Source organism: Pecten maximus, chromosome 13 (genome assembly GCF_902652985.1).
Source record: "Pecten maximus chromosome 13, xPecMax1.1, whole genome shotgun sequence".
Lineage (NCBI taxonomy): Eukaryota > Metazoa > Mollusca > Bivalvia > Pectinida > Pectinidae > Pecten > Pecten maximus.
Window position 1 is genome coordinate 11,494,855 of NC_047027.1, and position 25,171 is coordinate 11,520,025.

Genomic DNA, 25,171 nt, shown 5'->3' on the forward strand with positions numbered 1-25,171 from the left:
ACGTTACTGAAAAAACTTGTGTAGATATAAAAAGAAATAAAATAATCAAGCACAATTATGAGAACAAAATGATATGATTTCAACATATTTTATTATGAATCAAATGGATTGAACACCAGGCTAAGCCTATATTAAAGTTCTCTCCATAACATATTACATTTATTTCAAATAATTAGTATCTGATTATTAGTCAAGAATGGAAATTACAGTATATATATAGAAAGAGTATTTGTGAATAATATATAATGATAATCTTATGTATTTTCTTTTCCTTATAATAATTTTCAAATCATTGTTAAATATGTATTAGAACTCGTTCACTACACAGGAGAGAGACAAGTGCCTGATCAACAACAGAGTTTCAGACTATAATGTCCATCTGGTAAATACCAGTAGTCTTCTACTCATGTGTTGACCAAACACGCATCTCCCTACCGCATATAAACTGGTACCATATAAGAATTTAAAATAAAACATACAATTGTCTAATTCTGATTAAGCCCAAATCAAATAAGATTATCAACTGAGATTGTTCCCATGTATTTCCCTTTCTTTCCCATGTCTCTATCATATCTTCCCTTTCTGTTTCCATGTCTTTCTTATGTCTTTCCCTTTCATTCCCTTGTCTTTCCCATGTATTTCCCTTTCTTTCCCATGTCTCTCTCTCATATCTTTCCTTTCTGTTTCCATGTCTTTCTTATGTCTTTTCTTTTCTTTCCCATGTCTTGTCCATGCCTTTCTCCGTCTTTCTCTGTCGTTCCCATGTGCCCTTCTGGTATAATTTTCCGAGACACATGGCCTCTGTACATCGTTCATTCGAACCTACAGTGTGTTTATGTGGGAGGAGAATAGTGTATGTTCCAGTCATTTTAGCAGTCTTTGATATGCTTTCTATAGAGTGACACTTACTCCTGTCATTAAATTCTCTAACCGATCTGACGCCATGAGAAATGTTTCTGACATCATAGCATAGGAGTTGGTAGATGGTTCCATACCCTCAATAATGATCGATATCGATGCCGGTATGAGGATAAACGCGCATGCGCATTGACAGAATCTACCTTGCCTGAAGTAGACACGCCTACTATGTGATAAAACTCAAACAATATATTTTCATCAGTCAGTTACATGGACGTCGGCTGTAAGCCATATAATATGTCGCGGTCATACTTTGAATTAAACACTCAGAGTTAACCTGTGTGATGAAAACAAACATAGCAAATGAGTGAATCTTTGACAAGAATATGGATCTGTTTTATAGAAATTTCGTTATACTGGTGTTTATGGCAGTAAACAGAGAAGTTGTTGCGCACGTGACGTCAGCAATAGATAAGGGTGCATATGACATGTTCTGTACAAAACCAGCCCTGATTCTTTACGTAATTGGATATATACAGTGTCAACGTGTGTGCAATCGTCGCTCCGACTGTTACGCCATCAGATACAATCAAGATCAGCTGGCATGCCGTATCTACCAGGACGTAAATTGCATCACTGGTGTAGGAAATTACACGTTCATCAGGAAAACAGATATTCAAGAGGTTAGTATGCTTGGAAAATAATACTTGACAAATGTAATTACATGATAATAAGATCTTACTGACAGTACAGTATTGTCATATTCGGGTATAGTTTAGCAATGGAGTCAGTTATTGAATTCATCTGATTTCTTTAATCAAGGAACAGCATTTTATGGCATCCATCCTATATCATGATAATATCCATACAGAAATTTTCGATTGTGACGTCACAAATATTTAATGACATAGCAATGATGTCACATATGTATTGTAATTTTTATCTATCTTTTTTGTATAGCCATTCTGTAGGTCATCACGGCCCTGGATCAATGGTCTCCATTCTCTTAATAATCTCAACAATCCCATAATCAGTTTGGCAGGTCACCATCACAGGACTGTGTCCGTGGTTATGCTCTCATGTCAACATTTCTTTATTTCTTTCGGAAAGCTTATCTTTATTATCTGTTTCAATACAATTTTGGTTCTTTACATAGCTAACTGATGACCATATTCAAGACGGGTTCAATAAGGTATTACGATGTGCAAGGACCAGTTAAAGGAACAGTCATTTATGTGGGATACTACATTACATACAACCATAATAATGCTCTTATTCTATTCGGAACCTTTACAACTGAATCCGTCTCCAGCATATAGAATACACGATAATCACAGTTGCCTATATTAAAACTTATCAATGCATAAAGGAAATCGTAGCTCTACATAAACATGAGGAAAATTAGAACAACATCATTATGAAAAAAGTAGTATTTCCATGACTACGCCAATTACAACAGATGTTTAATATTGCGTTCACAAAATCATACAGATTACATTATGTCACAGGTAACAGCCATATTTCTTCAAAACTAATACTTTTCACTTCCTGATGCAGAACATTGAGGGGCTGTGTAAGAGGAGCGACTGTCCAGAAGGACATATCTGTCACTCTCTCCGTAACGGCTTTCAGACTTGTCTACCCGATAAAGGTAGGTTTTTGGTTTCAAACATGACCCCCCCCCCCCCCCCCCCCCTTTTAAGTGCAAATAATGTACACATATCTAGAGTTTTTTCGTTTGTCTTATGCTTAGACCCAAAATTGATGATGTCAGACCCATAAGATCTACTATATATAAGTCTATAATGTGTAATGAAAAGTTAATGTTCTTTTTTCAAATTTTGTTTTAAGAATTAGTATTTGGACGTCAAGTGGGAGAAACTACATTTCTTCATTTCGACGGGGTGGTGTTTATTCTGAAGGCGATCCAGTTCAACCGAACCACCGCAGCCGAGCATTGTTCAGTGGCATTTTCAGGACACCTAGCCGTTTTAAACACATTTCAAAAAAGACAAATCCTTGCGGATGCGTTTTCGGATATACAGACACGTAAGTTTCCTCTTGGTGTCTTCCGAAGTTGTACTGATTTGAAAATCAAATGGAGAGAGTTAACAAAATCACACACTAATACGTCACATACATGTATCTCTAACTCAGGGTAGGCCGTCCTGTCTAAGACATTATATTATACTGACTTTACACGTGTTCTTCCCCTAACAACTTCACAGTTTATAATACATTACCAAATTTATATCTTAAGATAGTTAACAAAGTATGTCTTTTTACCATTTTACTGTCTGGACATTTTGACATCAACCATACAAAATCAAACCAGGCCGAACTACGTTTAATACCCTGTTTATATTGAAATTGTATTATATTGTACCATATTAGACCAAATAGTGTCGACCAACTGTACAGAAGATACATTTGTATATAGACACACTCTGGAAGGTTCTAAGGGTTTCAAGAAGGACGAGCCAGCTGTATGGTTGTAACCAGGACTCGGGGTTCCTGCTGACATAATCTCATGTCTCAGAGATAGAATATCAAAAATTGTTATCTGACTCAATATATGGATATTAACCAAATTTGACTGTTTTCCCGAAAGATGAATGCTAAAACATGCTATTCATGAACTGTTGCCCGGTCACCAGATTTACCGTGAATGTTACCCATGAACTGTTGCCCGATCACGCGCTGCCCAATCGAACGCGCCTAATTCCAAACGTACAGATGACAGTGGCTACACTACTTGTCGTCTGTTTGTAAACATCGGTTGACTGTAAAAATGACTTCTAGGTTTGAAGACATAAGCGATGACGGTCTTTTAAATCTCATAGAAAACAGAGACCCAGCTAATACCAAGAATATCATCAAAGGTTATGTGAGTTATCAAATTTTGAATTTCAGACTGGACAATTGTTTTTTTGTTGTAATTTATTCACCTCAATAGTCAGATAACAAAACAGTTGTTTCATGCCTCATCAGCCGGTAGTCAAAACAGTTTTCACGAGGTGTTGGTACTGACCAGGTGAACTGTTTCCCCGAGGCCGAAGGCCAGTCGGCCTCGGGGAAACAGTTCACCTGGTCAGTACCAACAACTCGTGAAAACAGTTATGACTGTTGACTGATGAGGTATGAAACAACTGTAAAATATCAACCATGTGGAGGAATAAGACTATTGGAGTCCTTGAACCGTTTTTACGTTTTTCGGCCCATAGAGTCACTGACGAGCCCTATAAGGACGAAACAGCTGTACATGTATAATGCAGTTTGATTCATTGTATTTGGTCTATGTCTATGTATCGTATGTAAATTTAATGATGCTAAAAGGCTGTGTGTTTTTGTAGAATCCATTTTCATTATAACAATATTCAGTAAACATACTGGGTCGAGGTGGCCGAGTGGTTAAGGTATCTTAACACTTTACCACTAGCCCTCCATCTCACCTCTGGGTTACGGGTTAGAAACCCATGTGTGGGAGTTGCCTGGTATTGACCGTAGGTCAGTGTTTTTTCGCTGGGTACTCCGGCTTACAATGTACCTCCTCCAAAACCAGGAACGTCCTTAAATGACCCTGGCTATAGGACGTTAAACAAAATACCAAATAAACCAAACCAATAAACATTATAACTAGAAATTTTCAGTGGTGCTACTGACTTTCACATATTGTTACAACGATGAATACAGGAGACAGTTACAAAACCACAAGTCCAGCTAAAATGAGAGCAAAAATAGGAATAAAGGTATATATTTGAATTATAATAGGACCATGTGTTTCACAGGAATACGCGTCCTCAAATCAACCCTCTGATATAATTTGTTAGGTAACATATTTCTGGGTAATTATACCCGTTCAGTCTTTAAATGGCAGGGATAATGCCATTACAAGGATACCACTAAAATCTATTCTGGAATGAATTCCTCCTAAGTATCTCCAATATCAATAACAATAGCTGTAGTCGGTCTTCTAGTAAGCACAGTTGCTTCTTGACCATCAGTTTGAACATCTAAAAACTTAATATTTCCTTTGAACATTTCAAGTTGGGAAACACTTTATGTTTTTAGTTTAAGCATTGATTGAAGAGACTTACATCAACGAAACAGTCGCAAGATATTTTGTCTTGTGGACAGAGCAATGTACGCGGTTTCGCCCCCACCCCCTCCCTTTTTTAATATGAAATAAAACGTAACAATTCAAATGCAATCAACATAAAATGAGCATAATTGAAAATTATACATTCAGAAAAAAGTAGATATGATAGGAGTTTCTACAACAGTCATAATTGACCCGTGCCTCGATTCGGCCTTCACAATCACTGCCTTTTTAAGGATTACATTCCTGTTGCTTACATCTTGCAATTTATTGAAATCTCAATGTCTTGCTGTTTAAAAGCGAGATCTCAAATTTGGTTTTACTAATCACTCATTAGGATATCACTTTATATATTTTACTTCTAAACAACACATTTTTTATATGATATCGCATCGCTTTTGGTATTTAGTTGAACTCTTCCGAATGGGAGGAATATATCGAGGTTGTCCTCGGGCCGTGACAGATTATAATCACAAAGCTGGTACTCGATGCCAAAACTTGAAGTTACGCAATACAAGAGGTGTATAAAGGAACGTTAATGTCCATTTGGATTTGATGCCAATCTAATTACGCTGTGACATTTCTCTAAAGTTCTATCTTACTTAAGTAGGCGCCATCCAGGAATAGAGTTAAATGATGTGTTAATAGGATATTGTACACACATATTTTTGTTTCATGTTTCATTAGAATGAGATTTGTCTGAAATCACATTATTTGACGAACACTTAGCAACAGTTTCCGTTCTTCACCAACTACATGTAAGTATCTCCCTAACAGTGGAGGTCATTCTTATATGGTCATTTGTGCTGTTTTGAAAAAGACGTTAATCAATGAAACAAGATATAGGTTTTATGTAACACGGACGAATGTCAGCTTTCTATGCTATGTGTTGATACTCATTCGTTTTAAATCAATTCTTCTACACTTTATATAAAAAATGTTATTATTTATTTTTACAGCGAGTTATTGGTGGATTGGAGCAATTTATGACGGTGTTGAAGTATTTTGGTATCCCAATGATACGATAAGTGATGCCAGTAGCCAGTGGTGTATTTTAGTCAGCTATGATGGTATTTTGAGGTATTCGGATTGTTCTCAGGCTTATCATTTTGTGTGTGAAATGTGATACTCCTATTAAAGTACTTCATTGCTGTTTGGCGACAGAGGTGACTGACAGGAACATTTTTACGCGGATTAAATTTAGCATCATGCTAAAGGCCCACTGTATTCCATTGAGTATTCAAGGCTACCTTTGGACTGACGTTTGTGGAGCCCTAACAGGGTGGGGTTTTTTATTCTTAAGATTACTTATTTTTTCAACCGCTCAGTTCGGACCGACAGGTTTTTCAAGTTTTCAGACTGATTAAATGAATAAACCTTACCCAAAGTATTCCTTGTGCATATTGACATTTTGTGTCTGCAGCCAGCAGCTATAACACTGCCAGTCATCAATTTAGATGACAGCTTGAACTTTAAAATTTACCAGTGTAATAAATAACTAAAACGAAAGTAACTTTGGTTACTCATAAACAGGCTATGTGGTCTAGGCGACATCATTCAAACTAACTCTATCGATACTGTATGTTTTCACTGGTGTTCGATGTTTAAGGACTTAGTTAGGTTTGTTTATGCTGTACCAGTTACCTTGAATATTGATGCTGTTTTCCAATATTTTTTCTCTAATAAACTTTTACAAATTATTTATTTATTCATATTGTAATACCTACGTTGAATGTTGGTACTGTTTTCCAATAAACTTTTTTTTAATATTAAAAAGTACGGCTATTTGAATTTGTCATTAACAGTGTAACTATCCACAATCAACATAAAAACACGTACCAGTCCTTGGTTACATCCAATGAGAAGATTTATTATCCGCGTTGTACATTGATAAAAGAAAACACAATGATGAACATGAAGACTAAACAGTATATACACGAATAAATAAGTATTTTATGAGATAGTATATATGCATGTAATATATTTTGAAATTCTATTTTTTATAGAACTTTAATTAAATTCTTTGTTGACAAAACCGTCTTTTTGACCTTCAGCTCTTAATGCTCTATTGGACAGCGATACTTAATCATTGTATCTTGATGTGGATTTTCTATAGATAGTACTCTCCAGGTATATGAGTTTATTTGTACTTTTTTATATAGTATTTTAATTTAATCTGAAAGTTATTGTAATAGAATCTGAATGCTTGAACGAGTTTCATGGTCCTCTGCACGTGCCAGAACGCGCTACACAAGCTTTACTGTTGAAATCGAAGATGAGGTTTGCAGGACAGGGCCTTACAAAATCACCGCTTGGTGCGCATGTTAGATAATAATGGCATCCGTTGCAGGACTGATAGTCTCCAAGCTGTAGATTACGACAGTCGGAGGCTTTGTGACATCCCCCTGTAAATATGATGGCATTTCAAAATCAGACTCGTTATTACAGATCAACATTTTAAGCATGATTGTCTTATGTTTTTTTGTTGTTTTTTGTTTGTTTTTTGTTTGTTTTTTTGTTTTTTTTGTATTAACCAACCGTTCATAGTTTTTCTTTGTTATATAATATCGTACGCATAATTTGAAAGAAAAATGTCAAACACTAATAATAATGTCTAACTTAAACTGTATGGCATTTTAAATCATACTAAAACATCGGCTAACAAGGAAAACCTAACATGTTGTATGTTTCCACATTTCGAAAATAAAGCAAAAAGCGAAAATGAAAAAAACAAACAAACAAAATGAAATCGACCTTATTGATGTATCCAGTATATAACGTGTGTTGATATATTAACATCTCTCTACCTTTCACATAAAAAAACTAGGGTTTTTTCAAATTATGAAAATATTGATTTAAATGCATGAACAAATATTATATTGTTTCCCAAACGCACGCCTAAGTTTGCTTTCACGAGTATGGAAGCACACGTATCAAAGTGTGTACTGTCTAACTTATCTCGAAGTCAGTGAGGGTTATGAAGACTTTTGAATATTCAAGTATATTGTATATGTAATTTTTACTTACTGGACTGAAATTTTACTTAAGCAAGGTCTTCGAGTTACCAGAGTTGGACATAACGAGGCTTTACCATAATATGATGGCGATGTTGAAATATTTTTGTTAGAATACAAATTAATCTGATGGTTAAATCCACGACTACAATGCTCGAATCATATGAAACATGTTTGTAGGCGCAGAAGTTTAATTAATATTGTTAAAAGACGATAAAATGGACTGACTAAAACGCATTATAGACATGATACAACATTTTCATATGGTCGTCATCGTCAGCTATTTTTATACACTAATGATGGTAATCTATATAGGGAACAACCAACCAATTGAAAAAAAAAAACAGATTTTTGAAACATCCCCTGTGTATAGAAAGTTGAGCCAAGGATAAAATGTCTGGCAGTCTCTGATTGGCCAGTATGTTATGAAGTAAGAAAATAGATATTTAACCTGATAGGTAACTATCAATAAGAAATGTTGATATAAATTTCGTAAGTCCGATTGATTTTTCCCCCAAAAGTTCGGGTAATATTAATTAACAGGTAAACATTTCCGATTTTTGAGAATTTTTACTATGAAATTCACCCATTTTCAAAATGGCTACCCTGGAGAAAATTTGAGCTGCAGGACCCAACTTTTTTTGTTTTTTTGTTTTGATTAGGTGTTATATGAGACCCTAAGCTTTTGTTATAAACCATAATTGTCATATTGAATTCAAGAATTTGAATGAAATACTCCAAAACGTTAACACTAAATTCTATGGAAAAACAATTGGTTGGTTGGTCTCTATTATGATCTTTGAGAAGACTTGTGCTAAATTTCCTTCGCGCTGATGACTGAAATATCTTGCCTTGTAAGAAATTTTGATCGTAATGAAACCTGAACGATCTTTGTCATGCTAAGTGCTAGATTTTTATCGTGTTGACAACTGAAACTATTTTTTGTACATTAGTTCATTGTATATATATGCTATTAGTGTACCAATTAATGAATTGATACTGCACTTGAAACACAATACATGTGCACTTAAGAGTGATTTACACACTTCAGCACTATCAAAACCTTCCTACATATACCTACTTGTGAAGGTACTCTGCCCAATCGTCTGTACACTTCCGCCTATAGGGACTGGAATGTTAGAGTGTACTGCAAAATAACGCAACAGACATTATTCATACATTTTACAAATATGACTCAAACAAATGACAGAATTAAAAATGGTCATCTTATGCAACATGGCACTTTAATATAAACACATCATATGGCCACAAGAATGAGAACTCATCTTAAGATGGCTATAATGAAAATATCATGAAATGTGAAAAGGCCATCATTAGATTATAAATCACCACGACAGGAGATCAGATCCTTGGGTAGGGAGTTACATCACAACGTGTTCACTGCCTAACCTTGTATATATACACATGTACAATGTATATATACTGAGAGGGAAAATTAAAACCATTATTATATAAAAATATAATATTGACACACTCAGCCTTATTGTTTTAAAGAAATGAACTCTAAATGAACAATCTTTAATTATTTCAACAAAATATTGAATTATTCTGGAATATTATGTTGAAAAAAGAAGTACCGCATTAATAATTAACACGTTAATATAGAATTAGGTTTCAATGATTTCTTTATCTTGAGACTTAATTAGGGTTCTCCGCGTATTGAAATTCATCTAATCTTCATCAAACAGATGACAACGACGACGACGACGATAGAATTATCATGATATCGTAAATGTAAATTGAGTGATATCTATCCAAATTATTAATCTTATTTAGTAATGATTGTCTTTTTCTGTATTTAATTTCCGCAAAGGGGGGGGGGGGGGGGGGGGGTGTAAAGATAGCTGAATTTGCTTTACAAGTAATTGACATCAGATAATCCAGTATTGAGATTATTGTGGTTAAGCTACATGTACTGTAATATCTTACTTGTTGTCGGAGCCACTGTTGAGGGCGTTGTCGGTATTACAACAGCTGGGGTGAAATTGTTAACGGGTGCATTCCAGTCTGAAATTGATCAGATAATTTATCATTTCAATAATAAAATTTATTATTAGAGCCGATTTAATTATCCAGTTGGGCTAAAAAAAAATTGCAATATCATAATTTTGTGCAATATAATTACCATTTTATTAATAATTCTCAACGCATGAATTTCTTTTTCTAAGTCATTGAAAAAGGATACATAGACATACACTGTTTAGACACTGTGCTACTAAGACTAACTTGTTAATCATACCATTGAAGTAAGAAGATAACATTTTTGTAATAATTATAGCCTGTTTCGTCGTTAAATATTTGACACATAATGTAAAACAAACATTGGGTAAGTGTTTGTACATAAATGTATTTTGAATTGGTTTCCCTGGTGATAAGAATTTAGGCTTGACATACAGGATACCTGTACACCTCCATAAATCAAAATTGGCTGAAGCAAACAATATTTAAATTAATTTCCTAACATAAGAACTTACACTTCTTCTTTTCACATATGTAATTGATGGGGTTGTTACAGTTGATGTCGTTGAGTCCGGAATTCACTAACTCTCCACAGTGTTCTATCGTCATGTAATTATCCGGCATCTTGGGTAGCCAGGGACTGTAATATGTCAATTGAAAATAAACCATTAAAACTATTTCACACGTTTTAACGCATTGACGATATCCATGTGTTAGTTCTGTGTATTTATTACAGTACATTGATTTATTTATAAAAATTGTCAATATAATAGTATTATATTGAAAAGACAGTGGATCAAAATATCAAACTGAATATCTGCTGTGTATGGAAAAGAATAAATATTTCACATTTATCAGTATATATATCTATAAAATTAAACATTCACAAGACACTACAAAATGCTAGTAAAATTATATAAAATTAGCGATATTTTAATATTCTAACACACATTAAATCTCAGTTTTTAGACTAAAAAATAATTAATTCTCAATAATAACTTTACAGATTATTAGATGAACACGTGTGTGATTATATCATTTCTACTTTATCATCAATGACATTGATTCTATAGAAGTTTTGTTAATTATATTATCAATTACATTTTAGATATTTTCGTGATATTTCTGTTTCACCATTAAGAAACAAATATATAATTGTATTGCTCACACAATATTGGTATTATGAGGGGTCCCGTCTATCCACTTGTAGTCAATGGTGTCCCTACGCGGTCTGTTGCTAAGGCCAACCCACACTTGAAATAGGGGCGAGTTCGGGAATTGCGTGTTTTTAACGATATTCAACTGCTGAATCAGCCAGTTCTATAAATAGAACATGCATGTATTAATTAAAAACAAACACTAAACCAATTAATGGAGAGACATGATAATTGTTTACAATGGAGAACAATGTCCGTATGTTCCGGAAGAGCAAGCGTCTTCTACTTCGTCAATTACGATAAAAATCACATACATATAATATATGTACTCGATTCAAGGACCGAAAGTTAGGTAATCAAACCAAAAAGTATAATATTGAACTTCGCTCTAAGATTTCTCAAGGAGCGACCTCTCGTCAATATAAAATGATAATACCTCGTCGAAATTCAAAGTAAAGAAACATTCGTTAATAAGTTTAATGTGTGTAAATAGCCCTCAGGCCACACTTACTCTCTCCTGGACCGTGTCGATCTGGACGAGGTCGCCCTGAGCCAATCTACAGGCTTGTCTGGCGTCGTCGAATCCCTTGGACTGGTTTGTAGTGATGAGATAACACTCGTTACTGTTGGGTCTCTCCAACCACCCAGCCGGACACTGACCGTAAGGACCTTAAACAAGTATTACTCATTGGTAGACAGTTGTAGACTAGGTTGTACTGCCTTAAGTTAACATACGTTTAGTGATATCTGTTAGTTATTTGTAACAATAAAAGATGCAACATGAAATGAATGTCGGATCCAACTAATGAATTGATTACGTATGTGAGTTATGTTTATGAACTAACACATAATCTTCCTCGTTATTTCGAGATGTTTTCACAGTCGTATTTCAATGTTCGGTGTCCAACGCCCTTATTTGCATGTTTTCTTTGGTCCTCGTTTGCTCACGTGGTCACGTGACCAGCACGACAGACCTTGGTCGATAAATATGGTCATAGCATTATAATTGGGCGCAACATGAACCCACGTGTAAAGATATTTATACGACTATAAGATTATATTCATAACATAACTCACATATCCGTTTTCTTGTAATACATTCGAATTCCTTTCGACAATCATGTGCCATCATTTTTCTGACTTGAGCCATGCGATGCATATTCCCTATTGCATGAAACCTATTTTATGATAAAATCAAATATTAAATTGCTACATTGTACTCACTAGCATCAGTGGGGCAGCCAATAGCGTCCCATCTCAGAGACACGTGACTATCCCATGTGACCGGATACAGGCGAATATACTTGGCGATTATTGGACAGGGCAGCATGTTTGTGACCGGAGTATCCTGATCGGTGTTTCCTGGGAAAATCTGGAATTGATACAACGTGATAACTTTAGTAGACAGAATAGCATAGTTTCTTAGCTAGAAAGTAACATTTGTTTGTAAAAAGTTTAAAGTTATCGCTCAACAGTTCATACAAGGATAAGTGTCGAGAAAACCCACAGCCAGGATCATGTAAGGCGGGAAACCAACAGCGAGGATTATGTAGGGCCGGAAACCCACAGTGTTTTTTTTTTCATGATCAGATTACATGAATTTGACATACCATATCATTAGGTCCGTTTTTCACCATCTGCCAAGTGGTGCCGTCAATACTGTAGCCGACTTTGTAGCTGGTGACTTTCTGACTACAACAGTTGTCCTTAGGGTTAACATTTCGTCCCTGTGTAACCATTCCCCGAATGGTCGACACCTTCGTCAATTCGGCCTAAAATAAACATTAATGGATAACACAATAGTCAACTCGCCCAAAGTAAATTATTACTCTCCTTGAAATTATATCATTGCTTATCGTCGTATTGTATTGGCCTAAAGTTATCTTTATTTTTTTTACCATGGGTCAACGCTGTCTTGCTTACTACGTTATTAGATATTTGCTTGAGTAACAACTTGAGGTATTAGAATTATAAAGATGATTGTTACAGGGGCATAAACATGCTATTTGGGATCAATTATTGTAAATAAATACATATATGAACCTGTATTGAGTATTGTATCTTTCCTGTATGACGTCAGATAGTGATATCCTACCTACATGACGTCAAATCTAACATGTATGACGCTAGATAAACTACCAGAATTATTTCAAAAACTCTACATGTATGACGTCAGATTTGTTACTGGTATGCTGTCAAAAGTCTTATGATGACGGACACTATACCTGTATGACGTCAGCAATGTTACTGGTATGCTGTCTAAAGTCCTATAATGACTGTTACTATACCTGTATGACGTCAGACATCTTACCTGTATGTATTGGTTCTTGTCGTTCACCCCGGCACTCCATGCTCCCCTTAGGTACGTCCCGTTGGCGTAATCCACGGCGGTGGTGAACAGCCGAGACCGGTGAGGTTTGTGGTCATCGTTTGTTTTGTTTGACCACGTGGAGGAAGCAGTCAGTTTGTTGTCGGGGACACCTCGATTTCCGGACACCAAATATTCATGACACACCTGAGGAGCTGTAACAGGTGTTATGAGGATACGTTACGGATTGTAACAACTGAAGGGTAGTGATGTATTCTGACACACCTGAGGAGCTGTAACAGTTGTTATGAGGATACGTTACGGATTGTAACAACTGAAGGGTAGTGATGTATTCTGACACACCTGAGGAGCTGTAACAGTTGTTATGAGGATAAGTTACGGATTATAACAACTGAAGGGTAGTGATGTATTCTGACACAGATGAAGGACTAAGCAGCATTAGAGTGTATTTTTCGCTTTAAGGCTGCAAAGACATTTAATGGAATAATTGGAACTATTTTGGATTTGGAAGTTATTAACCACACATTATTAAGCTGTATTGGACAGCCTTATAAGATCATTTTCTGACGTCCTGCTGTTGTGTTGGGGTTGTTTTATGGGGTTTTTTTGTTGTTGTTGTTGGGTTTTTTTGGGGTTGTTTTTTTTTTATTTCGTTTTCTTTCTGTGTGTGTGGGGGGGGGGGGGGGGGGGGGGGGGGGTGTTGTTGTTTTTGTTTGTTTTTGTTTTTGATTTTTGTTTATGTAAATATAATTTGCGTTACCTCCTTGTTGCGTCACCGTCTGTTGTGTTACCGGGGCAGCTGTGGTGGTGGTAGTGGTGGTAGTGGTGGACGTGGTCGGAATGGGATCACAGTCATATTGCAGATCAAGGTATTTAGAAACTCCTGGACACGGATTTTCACCAATCACATTGCTGTCTGCGGTCAGCTGACACGCATTAAGTCCGTTACATTTGGTTGCTAGGTAACCAGTGGTTCGGCCAGAAGAGTAACAATTTGTCGTAGGATCATTACTGCACACAATCTTTGATGTCCGACCAAAGTTCACACTCCGAATTTTTAACGCATACCCACTCTTACAGGAGATAGAATCCGTCGAATGCTCACAGATGAATTTATTCACTGGAAACAAATGGATAAAAATTCAATAATGGAAGTTGAGCTATTATTTGTAATGTCAAAATCAAAAACCCGATCAACAATCGTAGCACACTACAAGATAAATCTGCGATGTATAGCTCTATAGGACTGATCGTAAATAGTGTATCGTAAAGCTGTCTATAGCAGGAACTTGGTATATTGTATCATTTAAGAGTCAAATGTTCTACGATATTCTGAAATTACCTTAACTCGCATTTATCTCTATAGTTGGTATAATCAGTCTAAAATTACACTTTAATGTTAAGATACAATTTGTATTATCAATATTCCTACTTAGAAATACGAAATGAAACTAGGTATGATACAAACTAGACAAAAGATAAGACTTATATCAACTTATAAATGCCGAACATGGAATATTGAAATAAAACATCATGAGTCTTCAAATGTCAACAACATCTGGACCGTTCACTGAAACAGAACTGGAACTCATTATTTTTGGACTGAAATGTTTGATTACTTACACGAGAAAACCACACCCGGCAAAAATACTGAAAACAAAAAATGAAAGGTTAATGATAGTAAACATATAGTATAGATGTGGAAAGCATTTTTTTTCTTTCCAAAATTGGTTTTTAATTACGTTATTATACATATATACAAATATTTCAACCGACATTCATTGGTTTGCATGTTTAGGGTTTACCTTCCACGTAGTACGAGGACGGTATCCAATAAAGCCTTGCAATAGTGTCATAACACATAGAAAACATACACACATACATACCATCATCATTTACCCCGTTAAAATTGTTTTAAAATTGCGCTACTCGGTTTTTTTTATCAAACCCATTTAAAGTTGAACAGCAGAGAGAAGTAAATGTCATAAATCGGGACAGGGCTTCAGATTCACTATTCCTTTGGGCATTTGGACCAAAATAGAAACATATAGTTTAGATTGTCACCAAGAGGACAGAAAAAAAACATATATACGACATGCAGCGTTCTCTACAGCAAATAGTTCTCCTCGTATCACAATGAAAAGACCGAAAAGGGAAGAATATAGGTTTTTTTCACTAGCAACATATGTTAACATACCAGGTAGAAAGATAGCAGCTGTTGGACGGTATTTTCCCCCTACCTGCATAGATAGCCACTCAAATGAGGGAGAATACTCAGGAAAAGGTTAATCAAACATTGAAAGAACGGCAGAAGACAAAAAGATAGAAAGACACGTGTGATATATAGAAGGGGTGATATATATAAACATGTTTTATTTCCAATCACCTCTTTGGTAAAGATCAACCGACATGACTTCACTTCCAAAACAAGGGATTATAGGTTTTTCAGGAAAACTGATCACAACGATAAACTGATGTGAATCTGAAATATAAATCTATACACACTGGAAAAACTACACTGAGATTAGGACCAGGTGTTTCAGAAGGGTCAGTAATCTCCAAAGGAGTTAGTGTTTTTGTTTACGTTGTATATCTGTGTGACGAATGAGGACTGATATTACATACGGGACCTGTATCCCCTCTTGGTTTTCGGCGAGGTTTTCCCTGGCATCTGTTGTTAGACTCCAAACAATTTGTCGCTGTGAAGTGTCACGCTACCATGTATAGGTTAGGCCAGTTAATGGATATGTCACTGTTAAGTAGTCCTTTGGCTGCCCCATCACCTGTGGACACCGCTTATAATTGACCTTAGCTGTTGTGAGTACTGTCACAGATAGAACTGACAAATATCTCCCTAATATCTGGCGTATACCCCGCATAGGTAGGAAGTCTTGTACGAGATTGACTCTAATTGTTATCAAACAGTGGCATTTTATTTTCTCTACCAAGCAAACAGAGCACGATTGGTTCTGTTAGACAAGGAAGATACCATAAGATATGTTTATTTACTTTACCTTGAAATACAGAGGAGGTTTGTCGTATCGCAGAGTGTTTATTTATTTCTGTAATCTTGGCCAAACACTAATGTCGGAGATGTCCACAAAAACAAGAATACCGATATGACAACAAAATATTAATTTTACTCGATAAAACGAGGGAATATACTAACATATATATCTATAGATTTACACAGAGACCCTGAGACAGTACAAGGATGATAAGACTTCGATGTTCCGGAAGAGTAACCGTCTTCTACTTCCTCAACGACACAAATCGTGGTCTAATTCATATCAACAAACAGAACACGTCTGACTTCGTATCAAACACGGACATATAGCATTTCTAAATAAAACTTCACCGTGATCTGCATCAACCTACATCTAACGTAATAATGTTTCAATATACAATTGTACAATGTAATAATGTGGCCTTACAGCGATAACTAGTAATTTTAAATGGTTACAATAAGAAATAATGTATATACTAGTTTATATCAATAAGTGTTTTTATTTATATAATAAATTCTTATTAAACAATTTTTGAAGAAAAAAGTTAAAACAAATGTTATAACTAATATGCAGAATAATTTACAGGATGTTCCGTGTACAAGAGGTTATGAATGTATTTGGCGAATCTAATATTCATTCTAAAGACATGATTTTTTTGTTTTTTGTTTTTGTTGTTGTTGCAAATATTACAAAATAAATACGTTTTCCATGTCAACCCTCGTTTTATGACTTCACATTAGGTAATATAATGCGAAAATTATTCAACATTAATTAATTGCATGTGTTTTATATTGATACATTATACTGGCAAATGGTGTAATATATTACAACAATTTCTATAGGTTGTTGAATTTAAATGGAACCATAGACACGCGTTTGCCGAAAATTCAATAACAAACTGCACGTAGAACTGTTTCGCCATTTTAAATCTGTTATGGATATCAAGAGCAAAAATGTGGAATTCCACGATCGTAAAAGGCGACACAATTTTGCGATTATATATTTTCTCTTCTTCCTAAACAACATTTTTTTCTAAATGACTCTCCTGGCACTGTCCTATGTTTGACTTTAGTTGAACATTAGCCCATGTGAGGACGATTGGGGGTTCTGTCCCCTGGCCGAACCATACCATAGTCTAAAGCAATGGTATTTACCACTTTTGCTTAACGCTCAGCATTGTGAGAGTGGGACGACTGGATTGTCCGTTGGCAATATAATGTGACCGGATGAAGCGTCATGCTGGATGTCTTCAGTATGTATTTCGTACATAGGGGAGACAGTCCTTAAATGACCTTAGCTAGTAACACGACGTTCAATAATACTAAACCGAACCAGAATTAAAGTCAGTAAAACAAGACAATGTTACGATACAATGATGGCTGTACTGACCTCATCTCCAATTTCAATTTGATAGCATCTAAGCGGTTCATCTGCAGTACAAAATCAATTTCGAAACTCCAGTCTTTGTTCAAGGTATTAAAACTAACCAAGGATTGCGCCTCTCTTTATCGTCAAAATTGTCATCCAATGGAAAATGTCATCCAAGGGAAAATGTCATCCAAGGGGAAATGTCATCCAAGGGGAAATGCAAAAACGTCCTCACAATGATATCTACATTTTTGATATTGATCGATTCGGATAAAAACATCTTATATATAAGTGATAGACTTTAATGTCTTCTATTACTGTGTTTTTAGAAAAAATGAAGCAGATTTGTATCTGGAGTAACAGTTTCGTCACCAAGGCAACCACTGTCATGAAAGCCCAAATGAAATGAATATAAAAATATACAGTGTAGACTTTGTACGAGGTCATCTTTTTAAAGTGATTTTCTTACTTTTGAAAACGTTAATATTATAAAGGTATTGAAAGAGAATAAACGTACTTACCGACTGCTAAAAAATATGTACGCATCTTTGTAAAATCACGAAAATACGTTTTGGAAATGTCCCGTCAATGAGTGTGCTCAACAGAATCGACACAAGTTATTTGATGGAACCAATCGTAACCTTAGGTGTCGTGTGTGCGGTTATGCCTCCATAAACCGTCTAAGTTCTGATGTGACAGAGAATACTAGGTCTATATATCCTTAGATCCACACCCTACTATCGAGATACCATCCAATGGTCATATCTTACATTCCATCACAGCATGTAACATCACGATCACTACCTAAACCGTGCTGTTGTTTCCAAGCTCGACCTTTTTGAATCAGGGGTCCGATAAGGGATAGTATTATAAATGACATAAATGGGTTTTCGCCCATAATTAGTAAATCAATTTGATTGGATAAATGTATCGTTTATGTGTATAACTGTTCAAACTATATCATCATTCAATGCAATTTGGCAATAATAAAATATAATTTAATTCTGTTTCTTTATTGTTGAATGAATATGGTCGCCGTGACTTTGTATCAGTGAACCGTTTGTTTTGACAAAAGTAGGAGGGCCATTGCTCTGTTTACAAAACTTTCCATTTGTGGTGAACTCAAACCCTATATTTGGGGATTACCAAGAGTGGACACGGAGCGGGTGGTCAGCTATCCCAGATAACGCGCCAGGTACGTACACACTCACTTGACACTGATGGGGCGTGGAGAGTCCACAGTACACAAAGACGTCACGAATATTCGGATGATATTTAGGAACTTTTTCATCCTGTATTTTAGTTAAAATGTTTACTTCCTAATGACGACATAAAGTTCCCAAACATGCAAATTCTTCATGTGATATCACGATTTTAATCTTAGTGAGTTGTCACGAAAACTTGTCCTTTTCCCTTCCATCTCGATAAATTTATCAGCATTAATGACCGATTCCAACGACTAAGGTCATTCACGCTTACTATAGTTAGAATGTAAGGGTTAACGTGTGTAAGAACGTGTTGTTGCAAACAGTCTGTGTTTGAGATTCTGTACTCAACGGACCCCTCCACGAACGTCATGTAATAGGCTCAATATAAAACTTCAGACTGAACTCACAACTGCAAAACACCTTAAGATATTACTGTATTTATGAATAATTAAATGGCATATAATGATTATAAACCTACATCATACAGCTTGTTCGTCCTTCCTAGTCTCATTAGTAGTACCAGGGAACGTGTGGAAATACGGGAGGCAGGCCAGCAAAAATAGTCTGTAAGTAAATATTTAAAGATAATAGGTTAGTGAACGTGTCCTACAATTTAATGAATTGTGTGCATTTTAAGAACAAGATTACTTTAAAAACATGACAAATATGTGGGTTGATTGGGGTAACGGAAATGCCTCTATAAATATATAAGATTTATTAAAACAAAGATAATTTTCGTAACCCTTTAGGTGTCGGATATAATTGGTAATGAATAATCGAAGAAACACATTTTATATTTCGGACAGGTTTGTTTTTCTTACCAAAATGTCTGCAAAATTACTGTCATAATAATTCCTTTTCATAATATCAATTAAAATATAAAAATGTAAAAATATAAACTTAATTTATCTTACAACATCTGTTAAACAAGTTATACCAACTTATATTAATCACGCCTGTTGGTCCGGCCGATGGAGGTACGCGAGGGTTCTTACTGTGGGAGGAAACCGGAGGACCTAGGGAACACTCACTTGCTACTTTGCCACCCCACCATATTAATTAACATGATGATTTTTTTCGGCATAGCCGTATAATATTATTTTGGCCCCGGATAGGACGCGACAGGTGGCGTTACTGGTCAAGATGAAGTGGTCAATGTAGCGGTAAATGCAAAATGCAGATATGCAGTTAAAAACGAAACAAAGTTAAGATTGAATATAAGCTGAATAAGTGGATGTATCTTTTCAAATGACACATTAATAAAAGTATATTCCTGATACAAATGCAGTCCTATTATCGTCAAAAATGATCCAAACTGATATATTTTCTTATCCGTGCTGAAACCCATTAGTTTGTTAATTTATTTCACCAGCAGTTTTACATTATAACAACAAGCATTAAAACTATGCCGTTTATCTTTTTTAAAGATATTTCTTTTTCTTTTTATTTCTATTTTTTTTTTTTTTTTTTTTTACAAATCTGTTATTATTCAATAAAACCAAGCTATAAACGTTTTCCGTCGGGATGTTCTTTGTTGCATATAACGTGAGACTTGCAGACTATCTCTGTTATAAGGTTACCCCTACATTTAGACAGTAAATGTACCCGAAAGGAACTCCGTCCGTATGCTCGATGCAGCATTTTTATTTTGAAATAAAAATGAATGAGAACTGTTTCAAAACTAAATTCAAGGTACATCGCAAAATTGACAATCGTCTGAAGCTTAAGTTTTAACTGGCTTTGGAATACTTTAGTTAGCGAAAATAACATTATTCTTATTTAAATAATGATACCTTTTACTTCCATAGGTGAAATGAAATTCAACGTTGTTCATATGAAGCGTGATTTAGTTAGCACTACCTCGATTCTTACTTGGAGAATGCGATCTTGCATGAAGCGGATATCACCTTTCCCAAACCTCCGAAGGATTCAGTGTAGACATTTCTATATATGGCTGCCCGCGTTTCGTCGTTTGATTGCATATCGGATCATATCTCGGCGACAGGTTTTACTGGTCATTTACTTTTCCGTGATATGTGTATTAAGCTTATTTTGTGCGTGAAACACTTAAATAGAATAATATTCTTAAAATATGTTAAGATAAATAGCTACTATTGTGTTCCACCGTGTCTGATATTGTGTCAAACGGCAGAAGAGGAATCGGTACTAGCACATTGTTAGGTAAACAAACGATAATTACGTCTCTGATAACAAAGCATTATATTGGTAATGTTACAAGGCTACAGTACCATTCGTCACCACCAGGGAGACTACACCCTCCCATAGAGGACAATAATAATGTGAATGATAAGGAAATATCTAATAACAAATATATGTACATTGCATAATTTTATTTCGTCATCATTATGTATTTTTATTTTTTTTATGTTTGCATTAAACACTCTCAAGCTTTATGAATAAACTTTATTATTACTGATTGGTGATTAGGAAAATAATAATCTGCTGGTTTGGTATTGTGTATCAGCTAATGGAGTCATCCACGGACGACAGGTGAATTATTAGTAGTTATTGTTGCCAATCACACGTAAACACTGACCAAACTTAAAAGTTCTGTTTCCATTATAACATTGACTTATTTTCAATCCTTCTTTAAATACTCCTTTACGTTAGATGTATATGTTAAATTTGGTGAGGTGTCCTGCTGGGTGTCTTCGGCAGTATGCTTCAGTGAGGTAGCACTATAAAGTAGACATCAGTTCTGCATAATCACAAGGAGACAAACAAACCTACTGCAGCTTCCCAATACATACACCATCTCGCACACATAGGAGTCAGTCCGTAAATGACCTTAGCTGTTGACATCAAACATCAAACCAAAACACACCCGATACCCTGCCTCTGTTGACATTGTGTTTACCGTTGTAGGCCGATATTTACTGCCATTTGGAATTAGATATACTTAAATACACTTATGAACATTTTCAAGATTGTTTTTATTTCGCGCTTCTGACCGCCATCATTAACATATCCTAAGGGACGAGAGAGTTTATGGTCGGTACAAAAAATCATATCTAATATTAATAAATATTTTGTGGAGAGAACTTATAAACCTCATGTTCAATCAAAAATGTTTGATCAATAGAATATGCTGAAATCTATATATGTTTACTCGGATATGGTTTCAAATAATAGATACAAGTAGGTTTGTGGATTGTCTATATCACAACCAAGCATTCTATCAGGAACCACTTGACATGGACGTGAGGTCAGGATGAGTGGGGTATGTATGATTCCATTGGTCACAAAGCACAAACATTATTCTTGTTGCGTTGAGAAACGAAATAAGTTGTTTTCTTATCAAATCAATCATGTTGACCACCAAATGAAAAAGTAACTAAATGGATTAAAAAATAAATTTAAAGCAATAGGTTCACAAATACAACATGACCCTCATGTTTGGTTCCATCTTAAGAATAATAGAATAAAAGCTAGCTATTGCTGCTGAAAAAAAAGTTGATCTGCTTCCGATAACTTTCCTCGTAACAGTAACCCCCCTTTATTGAAGTGGCACACCATAAATCAACTGATATAATTAGTATAAAAACGGTGTATGTATATAGAGGTTGGATGAGAAACCTTCTGTGTGAGGTTGATTTATCTATATTTTTTATGACTGAGAAATACAATGTTTTCACCTGAAAAAGGGGGAATATACCATAATAGATAAGTAAAGATCACAATAATAGCAAGTTTACGTACCAACAAAAGCGTATTGATTGTGTACACAAAGTCGGCAATAAGTAAATCAATCACTGTAGCTATATCAACAAATATACATGTACCTCCCATTTATAGTACAGTAGTACTATACAGTGTCTTGGACGGAATAGGTTAAAGGTCATAAATGTTTACCATAATATTTACAGAGATGAAAATTATATTTGCATCCGTACTTTATTCAGTGTAAACTAAGTGTAAGCAAGGATGAAAGCATGCGCATTGTTATTTTGTTTTTGGAGCATGAATTATTTTTCATTCATGGACTAAATTGATAAATCTATCACATTTTCTGATGCGATCACGTTTTAATACGTATTAAAATATGATTAACTTCTATTATGTTTACTAGTATATAACCTGCCACCCGACCACCTATCTATCATTGTATATGACAGCCTAATCATGAGAATCATAAATGGGAACAGATATCCACTGAAAGGGCACAACTATATGTGTCTGTCAACTACACGCAATCGTGATTCTCTTTCATATGTAATTGTAAAAACAGCAGATGTCATTGATCGTGGCGTTTGTGTGACCTATAAAGAATACCCCTCACCCTTTATTCTGACACGACTACGTACACTTCGCCCTCGTTCATGGGAATGTCTCTGCATTTTGTGTTGGACTTTTAATCAAAAGTGTTCCTAGATCTATCACCACATAATGGTGTCTAAAAAATCATCAAAAACACCATCACTACAACCACTGAGATAACATCATCATTCCGTCTCTACACCATTACACCATCACTCCGTCTCTACACCATTACACCATCACTCCGTCTCTACATCATTACACCATAACTCCGTCTCTACACCATTACATCATCATTCCGTCTCTACACCATTACATCATCATTCCGTCTCTACACCATTACATCATCATTCCGTCTCTACACCATTACATCATCATTCCGTCTCTACACCATTACATCATCATTCCGTCTCTACACCATTACATCATCATTCCGTCTCTACACCATTACACCATAACTCCGTCTCGCCACCATTACATCATCATTCCGTCTCTACACCATTACATCATCACTCCGTCTCTACACCATTACACCATAACTCCGTCTCTACACCATTACATCATCATTCCGTCTCTACACCATTACATCATCATTCCGTCTCGCGACCATTACATCATCATTCCGTCTCTACACCATTACATCATCACTCCGTCTCTACACCATTACACCATCACTCCGTCTCTACACCATTACACCATCACTCCGTCTCTACACCATTACATCATCATTCCGTCTCTACACCATTACATCATCACTCCGTCTCTACACCATTACATCATCATTCCGTCTCTACACCATTACATCATCACTCCGTCTCTACACCATTACATCATCATTCCGTCTCTACACCATTACATCATCACTCCGTCTCTACACCATTACATCATCATTCCGTCTCTACACCATTACATCATCATTCCGTCTCTACACCATTACATCATCACTTCCGTCTCTACACCATTACATCATCATTCCGTCTCTACACCATTACATCATCATTCCGTCTCTACACCATTACATCATCACTCCGTCTCTACACCATTACATCATCATTCCGTCTCTACACCATTACATCATCATTCCGTCTCTACACCATTACATCATCATTCCGTCTCTACACCATTACATCATCATTCCGTCTCTACACCATTACATCATCATTCCGTCTCTACACCATAACATCATCATTCCGTCTCTACACCATTACATCATGACTCCGTCTCTACACCATTACATCATCATTCCGTCTCTACACCATTACATCATCATTCCGTCTCTACACCATTACATCATCATTCCGTCTCTCCACCATTACATCATCATTCCGTCTCTCCACCATTACATCAGCATTCCGTCTCTACACCATTACATCATCATTCCGTCTCTACACCATTACATCAGCTTTCCGTCTCTACACCATTACGTCATCATTCCGTCTCTACACCATAACATCATCATTCCGTCGCTACACCATTACATCATGACTCCGTCTCTACACCATTACATCATCATTCCGTCTCTACACCATTACATCATCATTCCGTCTCTACACCATTACATCATCATTCCGTCTCGCCACCATTACATCATCATTCCGTCTCTACACCATTACGTCATCATTCCGTCTCTACACCATTACATCATCATTCCGTCTCTACACCATTACATCATCATTCCGTCTCTACACCATTACATCATCATTCCGTCTCGCCACCATTACATCATCATTCCGTCTCGCCACCATTACATCAGCTTTCCGTCTCTACACCATTACATCATCATTCCGTCTCGCCACCATTACATCAGCTTTCCGTCTCTACACCATTACGTCATCATTCCGTCTCTACACCATAACATCATCATTCCGTCGC

General features: G+C 35.8%; 2 protein-coding genes across 2 annotated transcripts; one reads left to right on the plus strand and one right to left on the minus strand.

Moving 5' to 3' along the window:
• Positions 1–261: 261 nt before the first annotated feature.
• On the plus strand, positions 262–6,805 carry LOC117341224. The gene is made up of 4 exons (XM_033903084.1): positions 262–1,541; positions 2,416–2,509; positions 2,710–2,907; positions 5,917–6,805. Exons 1-4 carry the CDS (start codon positions 1,245–1,247, stop codon positions 6,081–6,083), a joined length of 756 nt encoding a protein of 251 aa, XP_033758975.1. The 5' UTR covers positions 262–1,244; the 3' UTR covers positions 6,084–6,805.
• Positions 6,803–18,546, minus strand: LOC117341222. Its single transcript, XM_033903082.1, has 12 exons — positions 18,335–18,546; positions 15,061–15,087; positions 14,198–14,557; positions 13,420–13,631; positions 12,719–12,880; positions 12,333–12,480; positions 11,620–11,777; positions 11,120–11,271; positions 10,467–10,591; positions 9,922–9,999; positions 9,053–9,118; positions 6,803–7,362 (listed from the first exon to the last, which is right to left on the minus strand). Exons 1-12 carry the CDS (start codon positions 18,357–18,359, stop codon positions 7,175–7,177), a joined length of 1,701 nt encoding a protein of 566 aa, XP_033758973.1. The 5' UTR covers positions 18,360–18,546; the 3' UTR covers positions 6,803–7,174.
• Between the last annotated feature and the right edge of the window lie 6,625 nt (positions 18,547–25,171).